This window comes from Podarcis vaucheri, assembly GCF_965113315.1.
Source record: "Podarcis vaucheri genome assembly, chromosome: 11".
Lineage (NCBI taxonomy): Eukaryota > Metazoa > Chordata > Lepidosauria > Squamata > Lacertidae > Podarcis > Podarcis vaucheri.
Genome location: NC_138749.1, coordinates 3,852,327 through 3,873,853, shown reverse-complemented (window position 1 = coordinate 3,873,853; position 21,527 = coordinate 3,852,327). Strand labels below are relative to the sequence as shown.

The 21,527-nt window shown below is 46.9% G+C and overlaps 2 protein-coding genes across 3 annotated transcripts; one reads left to right on the top strand and one right to left on the bottom strand.

The window, feature by feature from the left end:
- The first annotated feature begins 340 nt into the window (after positions 1-340).
- LOC309543022 (tubulin polyglutamylase complex subunit 2-like) lies at positions 341-9,234 on the top strand. 2 transcript variants are annotated; one of them, XM_082242206.1, is made up of 7 exons: positions 341-443; positions 1,270-1,349; positions 3,571-3,658; positions 4,490-4,621; positions 4,829-4,942; positions 5,432-5,592; positions 8,619-9,234. In XM_082242206.1, the coding sequence occupies exons 1-7, from the start codon at positions 356-358 to the stop codon at positions 8,856-8,858; spliced, it is 903 nt and encodes a 300-aa protein (XP_082098332.1). In that variant the 5' UTR covers positions 341-355; the 3' UTR covers positions 8,859-9,234. The 2 variants fall into 2 exon arrangements, with proteins under 2 accessions (XP_082098332.1, XP_082098331.1); XM_082242205.1 differs by lacking the exon at positions 341-443 and adding an exon at positions 450-618.
- A 774-nt stretch (positions 9,235-10,008) lies between these two features.
- Positions 10,009-20,800, bottom strand: LOC309543033 (aquaporin-7-like). The gene is made up of 6 exons (XM_082242226.1): positions 20,687-20,800; positions 16,340-16,466; positions 13,870-14,007; positions 13,496-13,614; positions 12,673-12,890; positions 10,009-10,514 (listed from the first exon to the last, which is right to left on the bottom strand). Exons 1-6 carry the CDS (start codon positions 20,774-20,776, stop codon positions 10,349-10,351), a joined length of 858 nt encoding a protein of 285 aa, XP_082098352.1. The 5' UTR covers positions 20,777-20,800; the 3' UTR covers positions 10,009-10,348.
- Between the last annotated feature and the right edge of the window lie 727 nt (positions 20,801-21,527).

Below are 21,527 nucleotides of genomic sequence, written 5' to 3'. Positions count from 1 at the left end.
TTCATCATCGGCCGGCCGTCAAATTGCCCCCCCCCCCCCGCGAGCCCCTCCTGAGGTAAAAAGACGGTCGTTACTCCAACGAGCAGCCACGTCCGCCGCCTTGAAGCAACCGCCAACCCCAACGTCTCTCCGCCCAGCCACGCCCCCGCGCCCGACTCCTGGCTCCCATTGGCTGACGGTGACCGGGGTTTGCCCAGATACGGAGTCGGAGGAGCCGACCAATGGGAGGGGCTCGGAACGGGGTGGGGGGGGAAAGGGAGGAGGAAGAGCCGGTTCTCCCGTTGCCTTCTGGGAGTCGTAGTGCCTGCTCTCCATTCCTCCCCCCGCCTATAGAACGGCCATCGAAAGGAACTGAATGAAACGGAGGACTGCGATTCCCGAAAGCCACCGCGGCGGGGCTTCTGAGCTACGGGTCGCGAGAAGGGGCAAAACGCGCTCACCAGGTGCTGTGCACCCCCGTTTGGCTGCCCGTACAGGTGTGCAGGTGCAGGTGGTCAGGGGCTGATGCGGGAGGGAGGAGGAAGAGGATGGAGGAGAAGGCCCTGCGCAGCGGGAGCAGCTCCAGCAGCACCAAGCCCAACCTGGAGAAGCTCACCCTGGGGGTGACCCGCATCCTAGGTAAGGTGGAGGTGGCATGCCTGGTTGCCATGGAAACGGCCGAGGGATGGAGCCGCAAAGAGCCTTTCTTCCCTCTCTTGCTCATTGCATGGCGCTTCCTCCCCCCTCACAACAGCCCTGTGAGGGAGGCCAGGCTGACTGACCGCCTCGCCAAAGGTCTCATCTAGGCGAAGAGGGTTTTTATATGTTTGCCGGGGAAATAAGAGCGGCGGAAGACCTATAGGGAGTGGGGAATGGGACAAACCATCCTCCAGGAATGGCCCTACTGCAGCTAGCAAACCAGACGAAGCTGGTAAAAGGCACTGCTAGCTCAGGGACACTTTCCATTAGCTCTTGCTAACATTGGATGAATGTTTAGTTTAGTGTGATGCAAATGAGGCACAGTTTATCTCAGGCACACACATTTATCCCCAAACCTCCCCAACCTCCTTTCCCCTCAAGACTGGGAGCGGGGGTGGGGGTGGGGGTGGATGAACTACCGTATTTTGCGCCCCATAGGACGCTCCGGCCCATAGGACGCACCTAGTTTTTTTGGGGGGGAAATAGAGAAACTGCTTTATTTTGGGGGGAAATCCCCCAAACTGCTTTGGGGGAATCTTTCTGGTTGAAGAGCAGGGCAAGTATTGTTTACACTGATTACTCTTTTTGCAGAAGCTTCTCCAGGAGTTACTGAGGTGACATTTGTGGAGAAGGTGCCAGCCGAGCGCCATGCCATTGTTTCATGGGAACAGGTGAGACTGGCTATTATTTATGCATATTGCTTCTCTTTCCCCACGGTGCTTGAGTCGGCTTTTGCAGTATTATTAGTTTGGATTTTCCATAGAGGTGATCAGAACAGAGCAGCTGGAGGTGAGGACGTTTTTTTAAAATGGGACTGCATGCAAAGCTGCCTTCTGGTAGCAGAGCAGGCTCATCTCTCTGGATGTGAAACTATTGGTAGTAAATGAGTTTTCAGTTTGCCCCTTCGGCACTAGGCAGCGCCGTCCTTCCTGGATTTCCCGTCTCACCCTCACCAACCTGATGCCCTCCAGCTCTTGTGGGAAAAGTGGGCAGAGCAATGAACACAATATTTACCTTTGTGAAGTAGTCTACTTTCTACACACTTTCACACACCCTTCTCTGTCCTTCATCCTGGCAAGCGAGAAGTCTAATAAGCTCCGGGACATATTCAAGCCAGGCAAAAACACCCAAGGAGGGTGTGAAGCTAGATGGCTGAGCAAATATGGGTTTGGAAGAGTCTTAAAGGCCAGGCAGCGAGACCAACTTGGCTACTCTTCTGGCACTGATTTCAAGTTGCTCATTCTAGGCAATGCTTCTCAAACTTTTGCCTGGGCCACACTTTCAGAATAAAAACAAGAATTCTTTTAGTGATAAGAAACATATTGGAAAACAAAAAGAAACAACTCCTAGCAGTGTTTGATTTACAACGCAGAACAACTATATAGTATCATCATGGGGCATCCAAAATGCTTAAAACAATGCAACTACATAAGAGCACAAATCATTCCCAAAATGTAATTATAAGCGAGCCTCTTATGTATCTTAAGTATGTTTACAAACTCAGTTAGAGGTGTGAGCTTGCTTTTGCCGGATATAATGTTACTGATATTAGGTGTAATTTGAGACAAACATATGCCTATCAACAGAAAGAAAGCTTTCTCTTTTCTGATGTTACATATTTGTTAGAGTTCAAAATCCCTCTTCGCAACAACAGGTCATGGAGAACTGTAGAATAATAGCCAATGCTCCTGAAAAGAAGCATGGATGCAGTTTCTGGCAATATTCCCAAAAATTATTTTTATACTATACTATACTGAAATGTTCAAATGTGCTTTTTTTTATTTTCCCTGCCACACTTGCCATTCTCCCCTGCCGCCCCCTTTGAGAAACACTACTCTCGGGGGTGTTGGGCATGTCCCCACCAATTATTCTCCCTCTGTTAAATTGGGCCTGTAATGATGAACTGAAGAATCAGGGGAAACTCACCTGCTGTTGGGTCCTGCTCTGAAGAGCACCCTCCGTGTGTGCGACGCACCCTTCCTCTCGATGCTGCCGCTCTGATAGCTGTTAGTTTAGGAGGCACGAGTTTTCAGGGCATGTAATCCAGGGCAGCAGAGAACCGGACATAGCGATGACATCAGGCAGCAGGCAGGCAGCTCAAGAAGAAAAGCGATGAAAACCTGGAAAGAGCTGGCTCCGCGGATGCAAAGTTATAGATGCAGCAGGGCAAGGGGTCAGTCTTGACATAGGCCGACAAGAATGCTGAGGGGGAGAGATGATAGGGCTCTCGGACAACAGCTGGATACTGCAGGCCTGTTTCTGTCCATCGGGGCCAAGCAAAGTATAGGAGAAAGACAAATGTTGGAAGTGATATAACGGACAAGAGGGCCAGCTGCACATCAAGGCTTGTTTGTTTATTAAATTTGTACACTGCCCTACACCCATAGGTCTCAGAGTGGATCACATAAAACCACAGTATGAAAATCACAAAATGCAAGTTAAAAATAAAAACAAGAACAAGAACAAACTAATAATACCCCCCCCCCTTGTTTGCAGGCTAGCACACTCCACAAAGGAAGGATGCCCTCCAGATGTTGGGAAATGATTGTAGTTTAATGGTAGAACATCTGCATTACACGCAGAAAGTCCCAGGTTCAATCTCCATCATTTGCAGGTAGAGAGCTTCCCTACCTGAAACCCTGGAGAGCATCTGAACCCTGGAGACAATGGTGAACTAGGTGGCCCAACTGTCTGGCTGAGGATAAGGCAGCTTCCTATGTCCCAGGGTTGCAGTGCTCCAACTCCCATCACCCCTGATCCTTGCCCATGCTGCCTGGCCCCATGGGAGTTGGAGTCCAACCATATCTAGACGGGGCCACACTAGCAATTCCTGCCACAGAGGCAGTGGCTGCTGCTTGATTCTTTTTCTCCTGCCCTTGCCTCTCCTTGCAGAAGAATGCCTGCGTCTTGCCCGAGGATTTAAAGAATTTCTACCTGATGACGGACGGCTTCCACATGACTTGGAGTGTAAAGTTTGACGGTAAGAATAAGCCTTTCACAGCTTGGGACCAGTTTACTCACAAGGTCGCCTTCTTCACTCAGCCACTTTGATCTGCGGAACTGACAGCATTACAAACCCCATAATACTCATTCGGCATATGTAATAAATCAGTATTTTAGTGCAGCAGCCCCCACACTTTAGAACTGCCTGCTTTTGACAACAGGCAGGTGCCTTCGCTGTACTCTTTTTGGCAGTTGCTAAAAATATTATTGTTCAGGCAAGCCTATCCAGTCATAAAGAAGTATGGCATGTGTTTTAATCCATTTTTTAGCTAATCATTGATTTTAATTAATGGAGAGAGCGTTATTGTTTTGTTTTGTTTTTGTTCCTGTTTTTAGGGGGTATGTTGTGTTTGTACCTTGTGTTTTTATGCTGTGAACCGCACTAGGATCTTCAGATGATGGGCAGTATGCAAATAAATAACTTTTGAATGCTTTTCAATAGCCGTTTTTAACTTTTTGTTGACCCTTTTATTGATAAGCGCTCTGAGGGTTTTACTCACAGTTGAACAGTATATAAATGCTATGAAGCACACACAAAATAAACACTTTCTTATCTGATCAACAATTTCATTCACAAACCCATTTCCCCTGCTTAAGTTGTGTTCTGTCTTTAATTTGGGAAGGGGAGAATGAAACGGGAACTGTTCATCAGCCGGAAGATTCCTATTTCAGCAGCAGCACTCTGCGTGCTGCCAATCCCATCTTTGCTGCCGTGATGGTTAGGTGCTTGCTTTATGTGAGCCTTCTGTGCTCCTACAGAATAGCGCCATCCATGCCAGCAACCTAGTAATGGCTGCCTTTTTTCCAGACAACCCGATGCCGCTTGGCTCGATGACCATCAACAGCATCTCCAAGCTAAACCGAGTCAGAGCATTGCCCGTCTATGCCTTGCCCAATGCCCCCACGCTGGCTGACTTGGAGGACACCGACGATGAAGAAGGTACTGCCCCACCTCACCCCTTTGTCCATGGGAGACCTCGGTTCTCCTCTCCACCTCCCCTGCTACCCCACCAAAAGTATCCGTGACCTTATACACAAGCCCCACCGACGCCCAGCTTCTCAAGCTCTGCCTGGTTTGAGTATTCCTTGCCCTGCACCCGATGAGAATTCCTGCCTGCCTCGCTCAGCCTTTTCTTTCTCCCCAAAGGTAAGGGGGCTCAGCTGGAGAAACCTCACTTGGACTCGCGGAGCCTGGTGTTTGAGCTGGACCCATGCGGAGGGAATGGGAAGGTCTGCCTTGTGTACAAGAACACCAAGCAGGGTATGTTGTGTGATACCAGAAGCCCAGGAGCTGCCTGCACAAATCAGCCCCATCTGCAAACCCCAGTTAGCTTTTGCCTTATCTCCCATATCTCCGTTTTGGACTACTGTTCCTAGCACCATACAGCTGTGCTGGCTGAGACTGATGGGCTTTGTAGTCCAGAACATCTGGAGGTTACCAGGTTGACAAAGTCTGTTGTCTATGATGGCCTGTGATGAGGTTTTCCTGAAGAGCAAGCTATGCCTGGCTTTCATAATTTGCCATTATTATTATTATTATTATTATTAATATTATTAAATAATAATAATAAAATTTGTATATCGCCTCAGAGGATGAATTTCCCTTGGAAATGCCTTTATCCTTTCTAGAAAGCACTGAGGCCCAGATCGTCATTCCTAGGCCTCAGAGCTCCTTATTAAAACCCCCTGAGAGGTGGGGCGGTCCGTTCTTCTCATCCTGCGGCCTAATAGTCTCTCTTCTCACTTCCAGTTGTCACCCCGGATTCCGAGATCTGGTTTCTGGACCGAGCTCTCTACTGGCATTTCCTCACCAAAACCTTCACCGCTTACTACCGGCTCCTGATCACCCACCTGGGGCTGCCCCATTGGCAGTATGCCTTCACTAGCTACGGCATCAGCCCCCAGGCTAAGGTGAGAGAACGACAAACGGCCCGTCCCTTTTCCTGGGGTCTGCTGCTCCTCCCCATTCTGCCTTCACAAAAGCCCTGCAAAGAAGTTCAGGCTGAGAGTGAGTGAATGGCCCAAGAGTGAGTGATTGGCCCAAGGAGCTTTATGGCCAAACGGGAATTTGAACCCAGGTGTCCCAGGCCCCAGACCGAAATTCTAATCCAGTGTGTCTCAAACTTCGGTCCCCAGCTGTTGTCTGGACCGAAGTTTGAGAAACACTGCTCTTATCACTATGCCACACAAGCTCTACACTGACTGGCTGCTGCTCTCCTGGGCTTCAGGTGGCCATGGTGGGGGGTCTCTCCCAGCCCTCCTTGGAGATACCAGTGGGGATTTGCATGCAACATAAATGCTCTCCCCTCTGAACAAATCCTTCCATTCCCTTGCTCTGTTCTGCATCACTCCCACTTTCCCAGAGAGGCATTTAGACACTGACTCTACAGGATTTGGGGGGCAGACCCTACAACATTGGCCTTTGAGTCCCACTTCAAGCCAAAGATGAGGTTGATTTGATTCCCCCACTTCTTCCCAATGGAAATCTTCATTCCCGCCTTCTTCCCTGGTGGGGAGACGCCAACTTGTGGTCCGCCTCAGGTGCCAGAATGTCTTGGGCTGGGTCTGCTTGTGGATTAAAATAAGCCCTTTGTCCTGGATGGACATTTCATTCCCTGGGGAGAGCTGGACAGGAAGTGGCTGTTCCTCTCCGCAGAGACTTCTCTCTCTTGAGATGGTCCAGGCCCCAGAGACTTGTAGAATCAGAAGGGATTTTCTGGCTGGCATGTCTGTTGTTCTTGAGACCCTGGTCTTCTTGTGCAATGGTCAAGTGAGCTGGGACATCAATAGGACTGTTCCCAGGTGGCTTCCCTGACCCTGTGGAGCCCTGGTGGAAATCTTATAGCAAGCTTGGCTGGGCACAGGTACAGGTGTATATGCCTCTGAACGCTGACTCTCTCAGCCCCTCTTGAAGACCCCAGGGATTGAACTCTGCATCCAGCACACACACTCTGACACCAAAGCATGACTCCCTCAAATACACCATGCAACATTATTTTAGGATTACCATGCTGTGGTGTGATCTCTCTCCTGCAGCTCTGTGCTAAGAAAGCCTTGCAAAGGGTAATAATAATATTTTAGCAGATCATCCAGGGATTAAATTGGGGATCTGCTCCATCCCAAGCAGACCCCCTTCTGTCCCTGAGCCCATCTAGCGGGATTCCTGTCTGAGGCTTCCGGTCCCACAGCCAGCAGATAACAAGCCAGGAGACAGGCCTGGAGACACCCCCACCCTTCCATTGCTCACCTTCCTTCTCTGCCATGTGCAGCATTATTTTTATCGCCAATTTTGATGGTTATTAGATGGGCAATTTGCCTTGACAGGCAGGGCTCAGAGGCTAGAGTCCTCTGCGTCAGTATGGCCTTTGGACCAAAGAGCCACACCTCTTTGGGATCCTGAGTTCCCTGGATTACCTTTCTTTTACCTGGTTTACCTTTCTTTTTTTTGCTTTACGTGTCTCTTGCAGGCAAATTATATCTAGATTTTGTTTGAGAATTATATATTCCTCCCTGTTTCCCTTTGTTTTATTGCTCAATCCATTCACATTCCAATTCAGTATTTTAAGGTTTGCCATTATCAACTTCTCTCAAGATAGGTCTACCTCCTGCTGCAACTTTTTCTTCTTCTTGTGCAAGCCGTTCCATTGCCTGCCTTTGCTTTTCCAGAGGGGTATTCCCATAGCTATCTGTTTCTTGTCTTTCTAAGTCCCTGCCTTGTTTTTCAAAAAAATTGTGTTCCTGCATTTCTGTTGTAAGTCTCTACCTTTTGCCTTTGTATATAAATGAGAGTCCCTCTGGAAACTCCCATTTGTATTGTATGTCTCCTTTTTTTAGGGCGGTTGTCAGGAACTCATATTTCTGTCTTCTGAGTCTCAATTTAAAAGGAATTTCTTTAAATATCTCAACCCTATTTTCATCAACCCTTAGACCGTTTTCAAATCCCTTCTGGAGAACTGTTTCGTTTATTCTTCTAGTTATGAAAGTAGCCAAACAGTCTCCAGGCTCTCTTTCTCCTAACCATTTGGCTAAGATTTTTGCTAAATATTTCTCTAGTCTCTGGTTATCCTCTCGCTCTGGTAAATTGCACATTTCACTGTATTCTCATTTTGTCTCATTTGTGTCATAAGAACAGCATCTTCTAATAGATCCAGTCTACCCACAACCCCACCCACAGCCTCTTTAGACACTTCTTGTTTCACTTGCTCCATTTGTTCAGAGGTTTTCTCAAATTCAGCCGATTTCTCCTCAAGTTCTTTAACCTTTACATCCATTCTTTCTGTCTGCTGTGACAGCTGAGCTGTTCTATCCTCTATCTTAGTACTCATTTTCTGAAATAGCTCCTGCATCTGTAATCCAAAATCCTTCCTCTGTTGAGCAAATTGCTCCATTACAAAGTCTGCCAAATCTGGTTTAGGGTCTGTTTTTTCCAGAGGTCTCTTGAGCCTCTTCTATCTGCTTCCCACCCACCACCCAGGTTGCTTAGCTTTTTCAGGCATTCTCAAAACAAAGTTTTTACTCCTAAAGTCACAGTTCAATATTTCTCTCAATATATCCTTCTCTGCTGTGTGCAGCATTATTTTTATTGCCAATTTTGATAGCAGCGTTATCAGATGGGCAATTTGCCTTGACAGGCAGGGCTCGGAGGCTAGAGTCCTCCCCCACAACAAACACTCTGTGAGGTGAGTGAGGCTGAGAGACTTCAGAGAAGTGTGACCAGCCCAGGGTCACCCAGCAGCTGCATGTGGAGGAGCGGGGAAGCAAACCCGGTTCACCAGCTTACGAGTCTACCGCTCTTAACCACTACACCACACTGGCTCTCTCTTGGTTGCCCTTTAACTTTTTCCAGCATCCTTCTCGAGACGAGGCAACCAGAACCACACGCCTGCCCTGCAGTGATTGCTGTTTCCTGCTCCTCACTTTCCCTTCTCCTCTTCCAGCAATGGTTCAACATGTACAAGCCCATCACCGTCAACACGGAGCAGCTCTCTGAGGAGGCCGATTCCTTTGTGAACAAGCTGGACCCAAACAAGGTCTTCCGCAGCAAAAGCAAAACTCCGGTGTTGAAGAAGAAGCTGCCGTCCCAGACGCCCCCCTCCCAGAAGGGCCAGGCGGGGACAGCCCCCAAGAATCCGCAGCAGGCCGGAAGCTCCTCAAGGAGACGGGAACCCCAGCCCTGACTGACCTTTGCCCTTTGACCCTGCACCGCCCCAGCGTGGCTTCGGTCCACTGCCCCTCCCCCGAGAAAAGGCCTCCTAGTTTGTGGCTGGTGGAGCATCGAATGGGACCAAGATGTATTTATCTAAAAGTATTTATTGAAAAGGCTTTAGGCTCTGGCTGAATGTCCTTTGTGCCAAACGCGACCAGTGGGCGCAGGTTCGACATAGTCCTTCCCTGGAGTGAGCGTTGCTAATAATAATGCTAATAATAATAACTATTATTTATACTCTGCCCATCCGGTTGGGTTTCCCCAGCCACTCTGGAAGGCTTACATCACATATAAAAATATAATGAAACATCAAACATTAAAAACTTCCTGATACAGGGCTGCCTTCACATGTCTTCTAAAAGTTGTATAGTTCTTTATCTCCTTGACATCTGCTGGGAGGGTGTTCCACAGGGTTGGCCCCACCACCGAGAAGGCCCTCTGCCTGCTTCCCTGTAGCCTCACTTCTTGCAGTGAGGGAACCGCCAGAGACCTTCAAGAGGAGAACCCCAGTGTCCGGACTGAGTGATGGGGGTGGAGACGCTCTTTCAGGTATACCAAGCCTGTCTAGGGTTCATAATGCAATGGCTGGCTAAGGGGGGTTCCTCCTGGGAATCGCCTTTCCTGTCTAGATTGAGCAGATAAAGTGCACAAAGGGTGGGAGGAAGCAACCCTCCCCTGGGAAGCATCCTTTGAGCAACCTTTCTATGGCACTGATGGGAGTTGTAGTCCAAAACAGCTAGAAGTGCACCAGGCTGAGAGCCGATCACTTTTCAAGTCTTAAACCAAACCGCACGTGAATTGTGTCCCAATCATCCTTGGCACAGCATCAGATGAAAGAAACACAATCTGCAATTTGAGCGATTGCGGATAAGAGAGTTTGGCAGTTTGATGTTTGCCACTGGGACCATCTAGGGAAGGGGGCAGCCATTGCAGGCAGATGCAGCCAGGAGTCTTACACCTGATTGTATGTCATAGCCAAGCCTAGAAATTCTCCTGCATCTTTCCACAATTGTTGCACATAGTTCACAAATTGCACCTGTCTAATTGAGTGCACCGGCGGAGGGTGGTTGGGGCTACTTCTGTCTACAAGGAAAAAGTTGGGTCAACCAGTCTATAATAACTGAAAGTACTGAAATGATGGTGTATTTTTCAAGGGCAGCATCTCACAGCACACCCCTTGAGCATCCCTGCCTAAAGGGATTTTTGCAAGGCTCTTACATGAGCACTGACATGCCGCTCACTGGCAGCAGCTGAGTGAGAAGAGCACAGGGCAGGCAGGAACTTACACCTTCCTGCCTCCCCTTATTTATCCCCTAAAAAAGTGTCCTCTGTTTATTAGCTAAGAACATAGATTGATATCTGCTTGCACGCTCTTGGGCACTGTGGCCACAGCAGACAGCTTTCTGCTATGGATCTGTCCCAAGTCCCAAATTCAGCTTCCGGTTGACGGGAGTCCAGATTTCACAGTCGCTGCTCGACGCTCTCGTCACCCTCGCAGTCTGGCTTCCTGCTCCCATCCAGCCGAGGGCGATTGTGAAAGTCAACGAAGATGTTGTAGATGAAAATTCCAAGGAGGCTTCCCAACATTGGTGCGACCACTGGGACCCACCACCAATTATTTGATGCGCTGGGGGGTGGGGAAGAGAGAAAAGCTGGTTTTATTCGGTTCTAGGAGAAGCCAAGAGCAGAAATTGAGCTCAGCTGCTTCTTTGACAGCACCACTGGTTCTTTGTAGACCTGGTGTCAGTATTCAAAAGAATCTGGTCCAGGGATGGGCACGCTGTCTCCCTCTTGTTGCTGGATGGTGGCTACAGGTGATAACCATTTTGAGCAGAGGTTCCCTTCCTGGCCCCCATGGGTGTCAGTGGAGCACTCATAAGCCCGTTCTGCCCCATATTGGGGCCTCTTCCAAGTCAGGAGCAGTGTGTGTGGGGGTGTAATCATGCATCTATCGGACCCACACAAAATGGTTTCTGCCCGTTTCATCCCCATCCTTGAACTGGACCATCACTTGCCTGTACCGCCCCTCAATTACGTCCATCACAAATCAGCCTTCCTTTAACGCAAGGGTTGCCCCTCTAGAGGTTGTTGGAGTGCAACTCCCATCATACGGGGCTGAGCTGTCTTCAAGGGCAGCCCCAACTAAAGCGTTGCAGCAATCCAGTCTGGAAGTTACCAGAGCATGGAGCGCAGTGGCCAAGGCATAGCTGTCCCAAAGGGGTTCCAGCTGAGCTAGGGGGACGGGAGAGTGCTCCTTGCCATCAAGACCACCTGAGCCTCTGCTGACAGTGTTGAATCCAGTTGTACGCCCATGTTGCTCCTTCGGGGGGGGGGAGTGCAACCTCATCCAGAACTGGCAGCCTCCCAGTCTGCACCCCCAATTACACAAAACAGGATTCAGGTTCAGTTTATTGGCCCATCCTGCTTCCAAGCATTGCATCAAGTTCAGGAGACCTGTTTCCACCCATAGCTTTTTTATACCCTCATTTTGTACTTTTAAAAGGGGGAAATCCTAGGTACACCACCTTGAATTCCTCGGAGAGGAGGTAGGGTGCACATCAAAAGCACCTTTTGTACTCTTACTCCAGTCCTTAACAAATGTGATAGCTCAATGCACGACCCAACTTCTCAAATTTCACCTAAAGTTGGGCGAGGAGGTTCAGACCTTTATTCGTATCCACAAGAGCTATCAACCAATTTGTTTCAATTAATCTATATTTAAATACAGTGGTACCTTGGGTTACATACTCTTGAGGTTACATACGCTTCAGGTTACAGACTCCCCTGACCCAGAAATAGTGCTTCAGGTTAAGAACTTTGCTTCAGGATGAGAACAGAAATCGTGCTATGGCAGCGCGGCGGGAGGAGGAGGCCCCATTAGCTAAAGTGGTCTTCAGGTTAAGAACAGTTTCAGGTTAAGTACGGACCTCCGGAACGAATTAAGTACTTAACCTGAGGTACCACTGTAAGTGGTTGTTGCCCACCCTGCACCTGATGGGCAGAGCAAACCAGGAATAATAATTAAAAAATGTTCAGTAATCAAATTTAATCAATCCATGCAAATAAGGGGGGCAGAAACTGTGGGGATCTGCAATATTCACCTAGGAGACACCTGCCGTGTGAGTAGCACATGTGAACAAGATCTAGGGGTCTTAGTAGATCACAAGCTTAACATGAGTCAATGGTGATGCAGCAGCAAAGAAGGCTAATGCTATTCTAGGCTGCATCAACAGAAGTATAGTGTCCCGATCACAGGAAGAGGACCACTCTATTCTGCCTTCGTCAGACCACACCTGGAGTACTTTGTCCAGTTCTGGGCACCACAATTTAAGGTGGATATTGACAAGCTGGAATGTGTGCGGAAGATCATCAAGGGTCTGGAAACCAAGCCTTGTGAGGAATAGTTGAAGGAACTGGGTACTGGGTACGTTTAACCTGGGAAAGGAGACTGGGAGGAGATATGATAGCCATCTTCAAAAGGGCTGTCACAGGGAAGATGGACCTATCTTGGTTTCTCCTGCTCTGGAGCGTAAGACATGAACCAGTGACTTTAAGTTACAAGGAAGGAGATTCCAATGAAAACTTAGGAAGAACTTTCTGACAGTAAGAGCTGTTCAGTAGTAGAACAAACTCCCTCGTAAGGTGGTGAACTCTCCTTCCTTGGAGGTTTTCAAGCAGAGGTTGGCTGGCCACCTGTCCTGGAGGCTTTAGTTGAGATTCCTACATTGCAGGGGGGTGGGTTAGATGACACTCCTATGATTCTGTGGTAGAGAAAAGGAACTCACTTGAAGACCTCCAGCCCCCATCCAGCAACGGCTGTGAAGATCCTTGGTGGCAAGTCTCTGGAAGGGTTAATGGCGTAGCCTGTGTTCATTCCCAAGGATATGCCGATGACCGCAACCAGCAGCCCAACACTCAAGGCATGGGTGCCTGGAAGAGCTCCTGCATTCTTCAGGTCGTTGATGGCGAGGATTCCAATCAATAGCACAGCTGCAGTGATGAACTGCGGGGATGAGGCCAGGAATGAAGGATGGAAGGATGAAATAAAAGATGGCAGCCCAGAGGCAGAAGAGGCCACTCCAAAACAAGGTGGCAGAAAGTCCGGTGTGGGGACCAATGGGGAACAGTCATTACAATCCCTTTCCCTTGCTTGCTTACCTCTTAACCCACCTGAGGCAGACACCAAAATGGCGTCCCCCTTCCCTGCCAGGGAAGAAGTGGTGAAGGAAGAAGGCAGGAAGAAAGATTGACATCAGGATCCGCTGCCCCAGTGGATCCTGCCGCCTGAGGCAGTCACCTCACCTTGCCTCATGGCTGGGCCGACCCTGTCTTAACCCCCTGCATTCTGAAGACTGATTGGGTACAGACATACCCGTATGAGGACAATTATTATCTTAGCATTTCAGTGTGGTCAAAGCTCTCCGTGTCTATTATCTAGAAGCCATAGAATGACTCCCTATGAAATAGTTGTGCTTTAACTGCTTTCCCTATTAATCCTACTGTTTAATTCTTTTAGCAAACCACTTTGGGGTTGTTTTTTTAAGTATACAACAAGAAGTATATAACTTTAATGAACTAAATAAATAAAGGCAATCCTGGTGCACCAACCTCATTTATAAATCCGCCCAAAGTCGACATGTATGGAGACGGATAGGTGGCAAAGATGTTTGCCGTGCCAGTGGGTCCTCCAACGCTCAGGGTCCCCCCGCTATAATCCACCAGGGCCTCTGAAAGGGAAGCAACCAGATTACACAGTTCAACAGCAAAAGAACAAGTTGGAGAGGCTGCAAGTGGACTCTTTGATCAAACCACTCTGCCCTTGCACGGACCCACAATGTGTGTGTGTGTGTGTGTGTGTGTGTTTATGAGAGAGAAGGGGGTTCGTGTGTCACTGAAACAACCAAAACATCAGGTCGTTCTTCTTCCTCCCCAGCTATTCTAGTGGCTTTGTGAGGGGTTGGGGGTCAAGGGAAGTAGCATACCATAATACAGTGAAAACGTCGTAGCAGAAGCCAAGAAGGATCCCACGAACTGGCCAATCACATACACCGGAAGCTTGTGCCATGGCAGATTCCCCACGACACAGTTTGCAAATGTAATTGCTGCGTTCATGTGAGCACCTTCCAGGGGCAAAAGAAATGGCAGGAATGCGGGAATAAATGATGATAATAGTAGTAATAGTAGCAATTACAGCATTTGCAAGCCACCCCTCCACCTTGCCAATTCTTCGTAGGGCCCTTGAGGTTGCATCGGAGCCTCACAGTGTGGGTGCTGAGCACCCACACACAAAAACTGTGAGTGCCCTGATACTGAACGCCCCCTAGAGTTGGTACCAGTGCTCATGCCCTCCAGTGCTTTGGGTCTACAGCTGTATAAACGACTAAGAATGTAAGAAGAACCCTGCTGGATCACTTGCCCGTCTAGTCCAGCACCCTCTTTCACAGTGACCAATCAGGTGCTCCTGTGGGAAGCCCCAAATCAGGCCCTGAGTGCAAGGGCACACTTTCCTTGCGGTTTCCAGAAACTGCAGTTCAAAAGCATTGCTTCCTCCAGCTGTAGAGGCAGCACATAACCATCATGACTAGTAGCTGTTAACGGAGAAATCTGAGGGCTCCCTTGGACAAAAAACAAGGACACCAGCCAGGAATACCAGAGCAAAACAGCAGCCGGTAGGCTTGGTCTTTATTGAAGACTGTCGCGACAGGACTCCCACCTGCCACCAGGTGGAACAAGATGAAAGCCCCAAACAAAAGAGCCCCCAAACTTTTATTAGCTACTAATCCCCTTGTTACACCCCCCCAAACTACATCATGGTTACATCATGAAAGGGGAGGTCTGGTGGCAGTAATCTGAGCATCCTGGACCCTGCCCCATGGTTCTCCTTGCCCTCCACCAAACACCCATCAAGTGTAACAAAAGAGATATTTACATTTCCCCGTTTCCCAGCCAAGTTAGTCACGCCCTTTTGTCTTCATCTGGGTTTGTTATTTCTGGAATGGCTACCTGTCTGGCACTCAGGTATTAGGAGGCCAGGAATTATCACTCAGGCTGAGTAGCTGAGCTCACATGTCTATATGAATTTCTGAAGTTTTCCCTGCGAGCCAGTTCAGAGACACATTTATCAGGGAATTTTTACCTTTGGTATTGTGCAGCAGAGGCCCTTTGAATAGATGGGAAGAAGTGTTTTGTGGGGACAAATCACAAAAGTCACAAAAGTGATTGTGCTGGTTTTGGTAGTGGGCTGCACACGCATGATATCTGCTGGAGGGGCAACCCCCCCAACCTATACATACATTCCTGCAACATAGCCATCGATTGCCCTCTTGTCCTCCATGAACTTGCCTAATGCTCTATTGGAGCCATCTATGTTAGTGGCCGTCACTGCCTCCTGCAGGAGAGAGTTCCACACTTTCCTTTATCTGTCCCAAACAAGCTTCCTTGAATGTCCATGAGTTCTAGGGCCATGAAAGAGGGGTAAAAACTTTTCTCGAAGAGGTAAAATCAGTTATGATTAAATGGGCACAAGATGTAGGTCACAACGTTATGATGGAAGATTGGGTTAAATTATGGAAAACTGACTTAAAATTTACAGATTGTTCCCTATTAAAGGAGAATTACATGAAGATGATGTACAGATGGTACACAACACCAGTGCAGTTAGGGAAAATGTACAGAACTAGTTCAAATATATGTTGGAAGTGTAAGGAAAAGGAGGGGACATTTTATCATATGTGGTGGGATTGTAAGGTAATTAAAAAATTTGGGAAATGATATACAACGAATTGAAGAAAATTTTCCATTTAACATTTGTTAAAAAACCCGAGGCATTTTTGTTGGGGATTGTAGGGAAAGACCTGCCAAAAAAGTTGAAAAACATCTTCATGTATGCGACAATGGCTGCGAGAGTTCTGGTAGCACAAGGATGGAAGACTGAAGAAACCCCAAGTAAAGAATCATGGCAAGAAAAATTGATGGACTATGCAGAACTGGCAAAACTGACATATAAGCTATGGGACAAGGATAACTGTGACTTTAAGGAGGAATGGGAATTTGTGTGGGAGGGGGGAGGGAGGAAAAATGGGGGGGGAAACAAGGATAATATGTTTTTGGAAAATATGTCTTGTTATAATTTTGAATAAAAAACAAAAAACCCCAAAAACTTTTCTCTATCTGCTCTCTCCTGGGCTAGGTTTTGTAGTCTAAAACCTCTGAAGGGTACCAGGTTAGGGAAGCCTGCAGTAAAACCATCCCGGCAGAAAATGTTATGAAACACAGAACCTCTCTGGAACAGAAAAGGAAGGAAGGAGAAGCACTAAGATAATATAGAAATCAACCTTTTAGAAACTAGCAAGGGGTGGATTAAAGCAATTCATGTCCAGATCTAAACGGATTGAAACTGCACAGTTGATATTAAAAGGGAGATCTTCCAGGCACATTATCTACCAGACTCACCTGAGATTCCACCAGCTACGTGAATTCCCAACATGACACCGAATCCAAATCCCAGATTGATGCTCAGAAAGTCCCCAAAGCTATTCTTTCCTATTACCACCTGGGCAACAGAGCCCTGTCCAATAACCTGTGGGGGAAGGGGGAAGAAGAGAGACCCATATGTGTCAAGGTATCCATCGTCATGGTAGCAGGACAACATCACCGGTGCAAAGATCACCAGTGTTGAAGCGATGATTTTTCAGCTTCAACTTCATTGGACTGGTCAAGTTGTACTGATGCCTGATTATCGTCTTCCAAAGCAACTACTCTATTCACAATTTAAGAATGGAAAGTGAAATAATGGTCGTCAAAAAAAGAGGTTGAAAGACACTCTCAAAGCAAATCTTTAAAAATGTAGTACAGGCACTTATAACTGGGAAACACTGGCCTGTGCTCCAGTTGGAGAACAGCCTTTACCAAAGGTGTCATGAGGCTTTGAAGACACTCAAACTCAGGATGAAAGGGAGAAACGTGCTAAGAGGAAGACATGCTAGGCAAACTCTCACTGTGATCAACTCCTGCCCAGAAACCAATGTCCACACTATGGAAGGATGTGTGGATCCAGAATTGGCCTCCACAGTCACTTACAGACTCACTGTTAAAACCGTGTTCATGGAAGACATATTTTATATATATTTATATATATATATATATGCTTTCGTAGATTTTCACGGGTACAGGAATGCAGGTTTTGGTGTCTTCGGGTGTCTTCCCGAAGCTGTGGTTTTGTGCCTTGTGCCAGCCAGATCTGTGTAGGGATTGCAGGGGGGTGCAGCATCCGGAGGTGCCACTATAGTTTGGCTACTGGATGGAGTCTGTAATATGTCTGTGGAGAGGGTCTGGGTTTGGGTCTGGTGTGGTTGATTGGCTGGCACAAGGCACAAAACCACAGCTCGCCCCTATACACGAAGCCAAGCCAGAGCACAACTAAATGCAGCACAGCCATCTTCTCAGAAAAACTCTTCACAAGCTCAAGAGGTCAAGACACGAAAGCTTTAGCAACTAATCTACACTTAATGACCCACCCAGTGATATTCAGAATATCACTCATGAAATCACCCAAGATATCCCTCAAGTAATTAAGGAACAAAAGAAGAAAAGGCACACTAATCTAGGAACTTCCTCTCTGCCCAGAACGTTGGAGGCTATACACCACACCCCTCAACAGTATTTATAGGAACTCAAACACCAGACTCTGCTCTGTTCCAGTAACAAGAAGCCGAAAGCACCAGCCTGAAGATGACGAGTGAGACCTCGTCGAAACGTCGCACAGACACCCCGACTCTTACACGGGAAGACACCCGAAGACACCAAAACCTGCATATATATATATATATATATATATATATATATATATGTGTGTGTGTGTGTGTGTGTGTGTGTGTGTGTGTTTTAACATATCATTTTAAACAATAATTAAACATACTTTTACATCTTATTCAATTTTTTTGACTTCCATCAGTCCTGTCTGAAAATTCTCCAGTCTAATCACTTAGTATGCATTTCTTATTTTCCCTATTACATTTCAAACTCATAACCAATTTCTCTATCTTTTTCTACTTTGTAACACTTCGTATATTTCTCCTTACAAAACTTCTTTTAGACCTACTAGTGTAATTTGTTGATTGCAGTTGCTCTTCAGAATTGTTAGAACCAAAGACCAAGGTATTATCGAGAATGTACAACTTGCTGCTTAAATGGAATACTCAGGATGAGACAGTTAAATCAGCCATGATAAAATGGGCTCAAGACATTGGTTACAATATTATGTCTGAGGACTGGGAAAGGTTATGGACCACCGGTATGAAGTTTACGGCATGTAATGCCTTGAAAGAAAACATTATGAAAATGGTATACAGGTGGTACATGACCCCAGTCAAGCTCGCTAAGATATACCATTTGTCTGATAATAAATGTTGGAAATGCAAGGAGGCTGAAGGGACATTCTTTCACCTCTGGTGGACTTGTCCAAGATTGAAGGCCTTTTGGGAAATGATCTATAACGAGTTAAAAAAGGTGTTCAAGTACACCTTCCCCAAGAAACCAGAGGCCTTCCTTCTGGGCATTGTCGGCCAGAAGGTGTTAAAAAAGGATAGAACTTTTTTTATGTATGCTACAACAGCAGCAAGAATCCTTATCGCTAAGCATTGGAAGACCCAAGATTTGCCCACACTGGAGGATTGGCAGACGCAATTGATGAACTACATGGAACTGGCCGAGATGACTGCAAGGATCCGAGATTTGGGAGAAGAGGCAATGGAGGAGGACTGGAAAAAATTTAAAGACTATTTGCAAAAGTATTATAAGTTGTATGAAACATAAGACGCCGTATGATTTGGAACGTTAGCCCCAGCAATGAAATTTAATTATCTATGAAATTGATAACATTCATGAAAGAATCAAAGTTTAAATGGGTAAAAATGACATTATGTTATATCTTTAGAGTAAATGGAGAATAAGAGATTTAAACTTAAATTGCAACTGAAAATATAAAGAAACACACGAAATAAGGGTATAATTTGCTGATAACTTTATTATCAAGAATGCATTATGTGGGAGATGTGGGGAAGTCCAATGGAAATTTGAAATAAGTTGTTGAAATGGTTGTGATTTTCTGTTCTTTTTTCTTTTTTTCTTCTATTCTGTCTATTCTTTTGTTCTTTCTGTAATTTGGAAAAAATGCAATAAAAATTATTATAAAAAACAACAACAAATAATTCATATACCTCTTCCAATCTTCTGTAAATCTCTGGTCCCACAGGTTTCGAATCCTTCCTGCCATTTTGTCCAGGTCTGCACACTCCATTAACATGGGAAACAATCTTACTTGGCTATGAGGGATTGCCAAAGAAGAGCTCTAACCCCCTGAGCTCTCCAGGCTGACATCAATGTATGACATTTACAGACCACCCTTTCTTCCAAGGAGCTCACGGCCGTCTCCATGGTTCTCCTCCTCCTCATCCCCACAGCACTCCCGTAAGGCTGAGAGACTGGCCTGACGTCACCCAATGAGCTTCGGGGCTGAGAGGGGATGTGAAGACTGGGCTCCCAGGTCAAAAGCATATTATTTTCCTTCCAGATTCTAATGCCACTAACCCTGCCTAATCCCCAAGTGTCTAATACTGAATTTAATAGTGATGGTAATGGATTAAACAGCCCTTGGAATAATAATACGATATTTTTAGCCAGTTAGATGCTTAAAAAAATAAAAATAGCATTGCATGAGCTGTTCTTGAAGAAATGTTCCTCATTAAGTTGGGCGTAATGGTGCTTTTGTCAGATGCTTCCTCCAAATCATGAAACAATGGGTTCCAATCCATAACCAGTTAATACAACCAGATACCTAATGCAAATTGAAGTTCAGTACAAAATGTCCTCCCCCGTTTTCTCCCATAATATCATCTTTGAGTCGGGTTGTTGTTTGCTATTCCAAATATACTGTTTAGCATATGAAAGGTTTGCTGATCTTCAGGTGGATCACTAAACATGGTTAATGAGCAGTGCTCAGGTTGGCGGGTCACAGCCTGTGTGTGGGAGACATTGATCCTTCGTGTCCAGAACAAGGGGTGGAGATGACCGTCGCCGACTCTGTATGCCTTTAAAGCACCTTTGAAGCCTATCCTTTCCCTCAAAGAATTCTGGGCCCTGTAGTTTGCCCCTCACAAAGTGACAGTTCTCAGCAACCTTTAACAAACTACAGTACAGCGGTACCTCGGGTTACAGATGCTTCAGGTTATAGACTCCGCTAACCCAGAAATAGTACCTTGGGTTAAGAACTTTGCTTCAGGATGAGAACAGAAATCGCGTGGCAGCGGCAGCAGGAGGCCCTATTAACTAAAGTGGTGCTTCAGGTTAAGAACAGTTTCAGGTTAAGGACGGACCTCCAGAACAAATTAAGTTTTTAACCCAAGGTACCACTGTATCCAGAATTCTTTGAGCGGAGGGGAATGTTCTTTGAATGTGCTTTAAAGATATAGTTGGCACACACAACACTGCATTGTTCAGAAGAGCCCTGAGGCAGGATCAGACCTAACAGATGCATTTTTGCACACACACTGACAGATTGGAGAATAGTATCTCAAAATTTAGATATGTGCACATTTTGAGGGGTGCCTGTTTTGGTTCCGCTAATGTTTTGCAAACTTGGTGAATTCTGCTTCTGATGCAGACTGGGTCCTCTTCCTGTCTCTTTCCTCACCCACACACATCACCTTTTCAGGAACAAGAAGGGGGGTGCATGCCCCAGCCTTTGCCACCCTCTCCCCCTCCTCGAATGACCCCTGCACCCTCCGCCCCTGACCTGCTCACCATCAGGATGAAGGTGGACAGAGCCTCTGCCAGTCCCTGCCAGATGGTTTCATTTCGGATTGTCAGCCAGCTGATGACTTTCTTCAGCATCTTGGTCGCCGACAGGCAAGCGATTCAGTCATAACTCCTGGTGGCACACTCTGAAGCGAGTCACTGTCCTCCCCTTCGCAGCCTGTCTCCACCTGACAGCCCTGACTGATGCCTGGTTAAAGGGTAACAAGGCAATTAAGCAGCAGCCAGATCTGCAATCTGTTCTCTCCACCCTTCCTTCCTTCCTTCCTTCCTTCTTGCATAAAATTGTAGAGTTGGAAGGAACCACGAGGCTCATTCAGTGCAGAAAACTTTTGCTGGATGTGGGGCAAAAACCCACAGCCCTGAGATTAGTTGCCAGTCCTCTGAAACAGCAGGGCTTGAGCTGACCTCTTCGACGTCTGAGGTGCCGGAACAGAGCCCAGGTTCCATCTGCTGGAAGGTCTATTATGGGCTGGCTCTGAAGTCACAGTGGCCTCTGCCAAAGCTGGGTTCTTTTTACAAGCCATTGAGGTTACCTGCCCAGTAGCTCGAGCCGTTATAACTATTTTTAAAATTATATTTTATTGTTTCAATATTTTAAACATATACAGTCATACCTCGGGTTACAGATGCTTCAGGTTGCGTTTTCGCAGGTTACGGACCGCCGAAAATCGGAAGCGCTAAATCACACTTTGCGTATGCACAGAAGTGGCGAATTGCAAGCCACGCAGCCGTGGGTTGCGAACGCTGCAGGTTGCGAACGTGCATCTCGCACAGATCACGTTCGCAACCCGAGCGTCCACTGTATAGCCAAAAGACAATGTTGTCT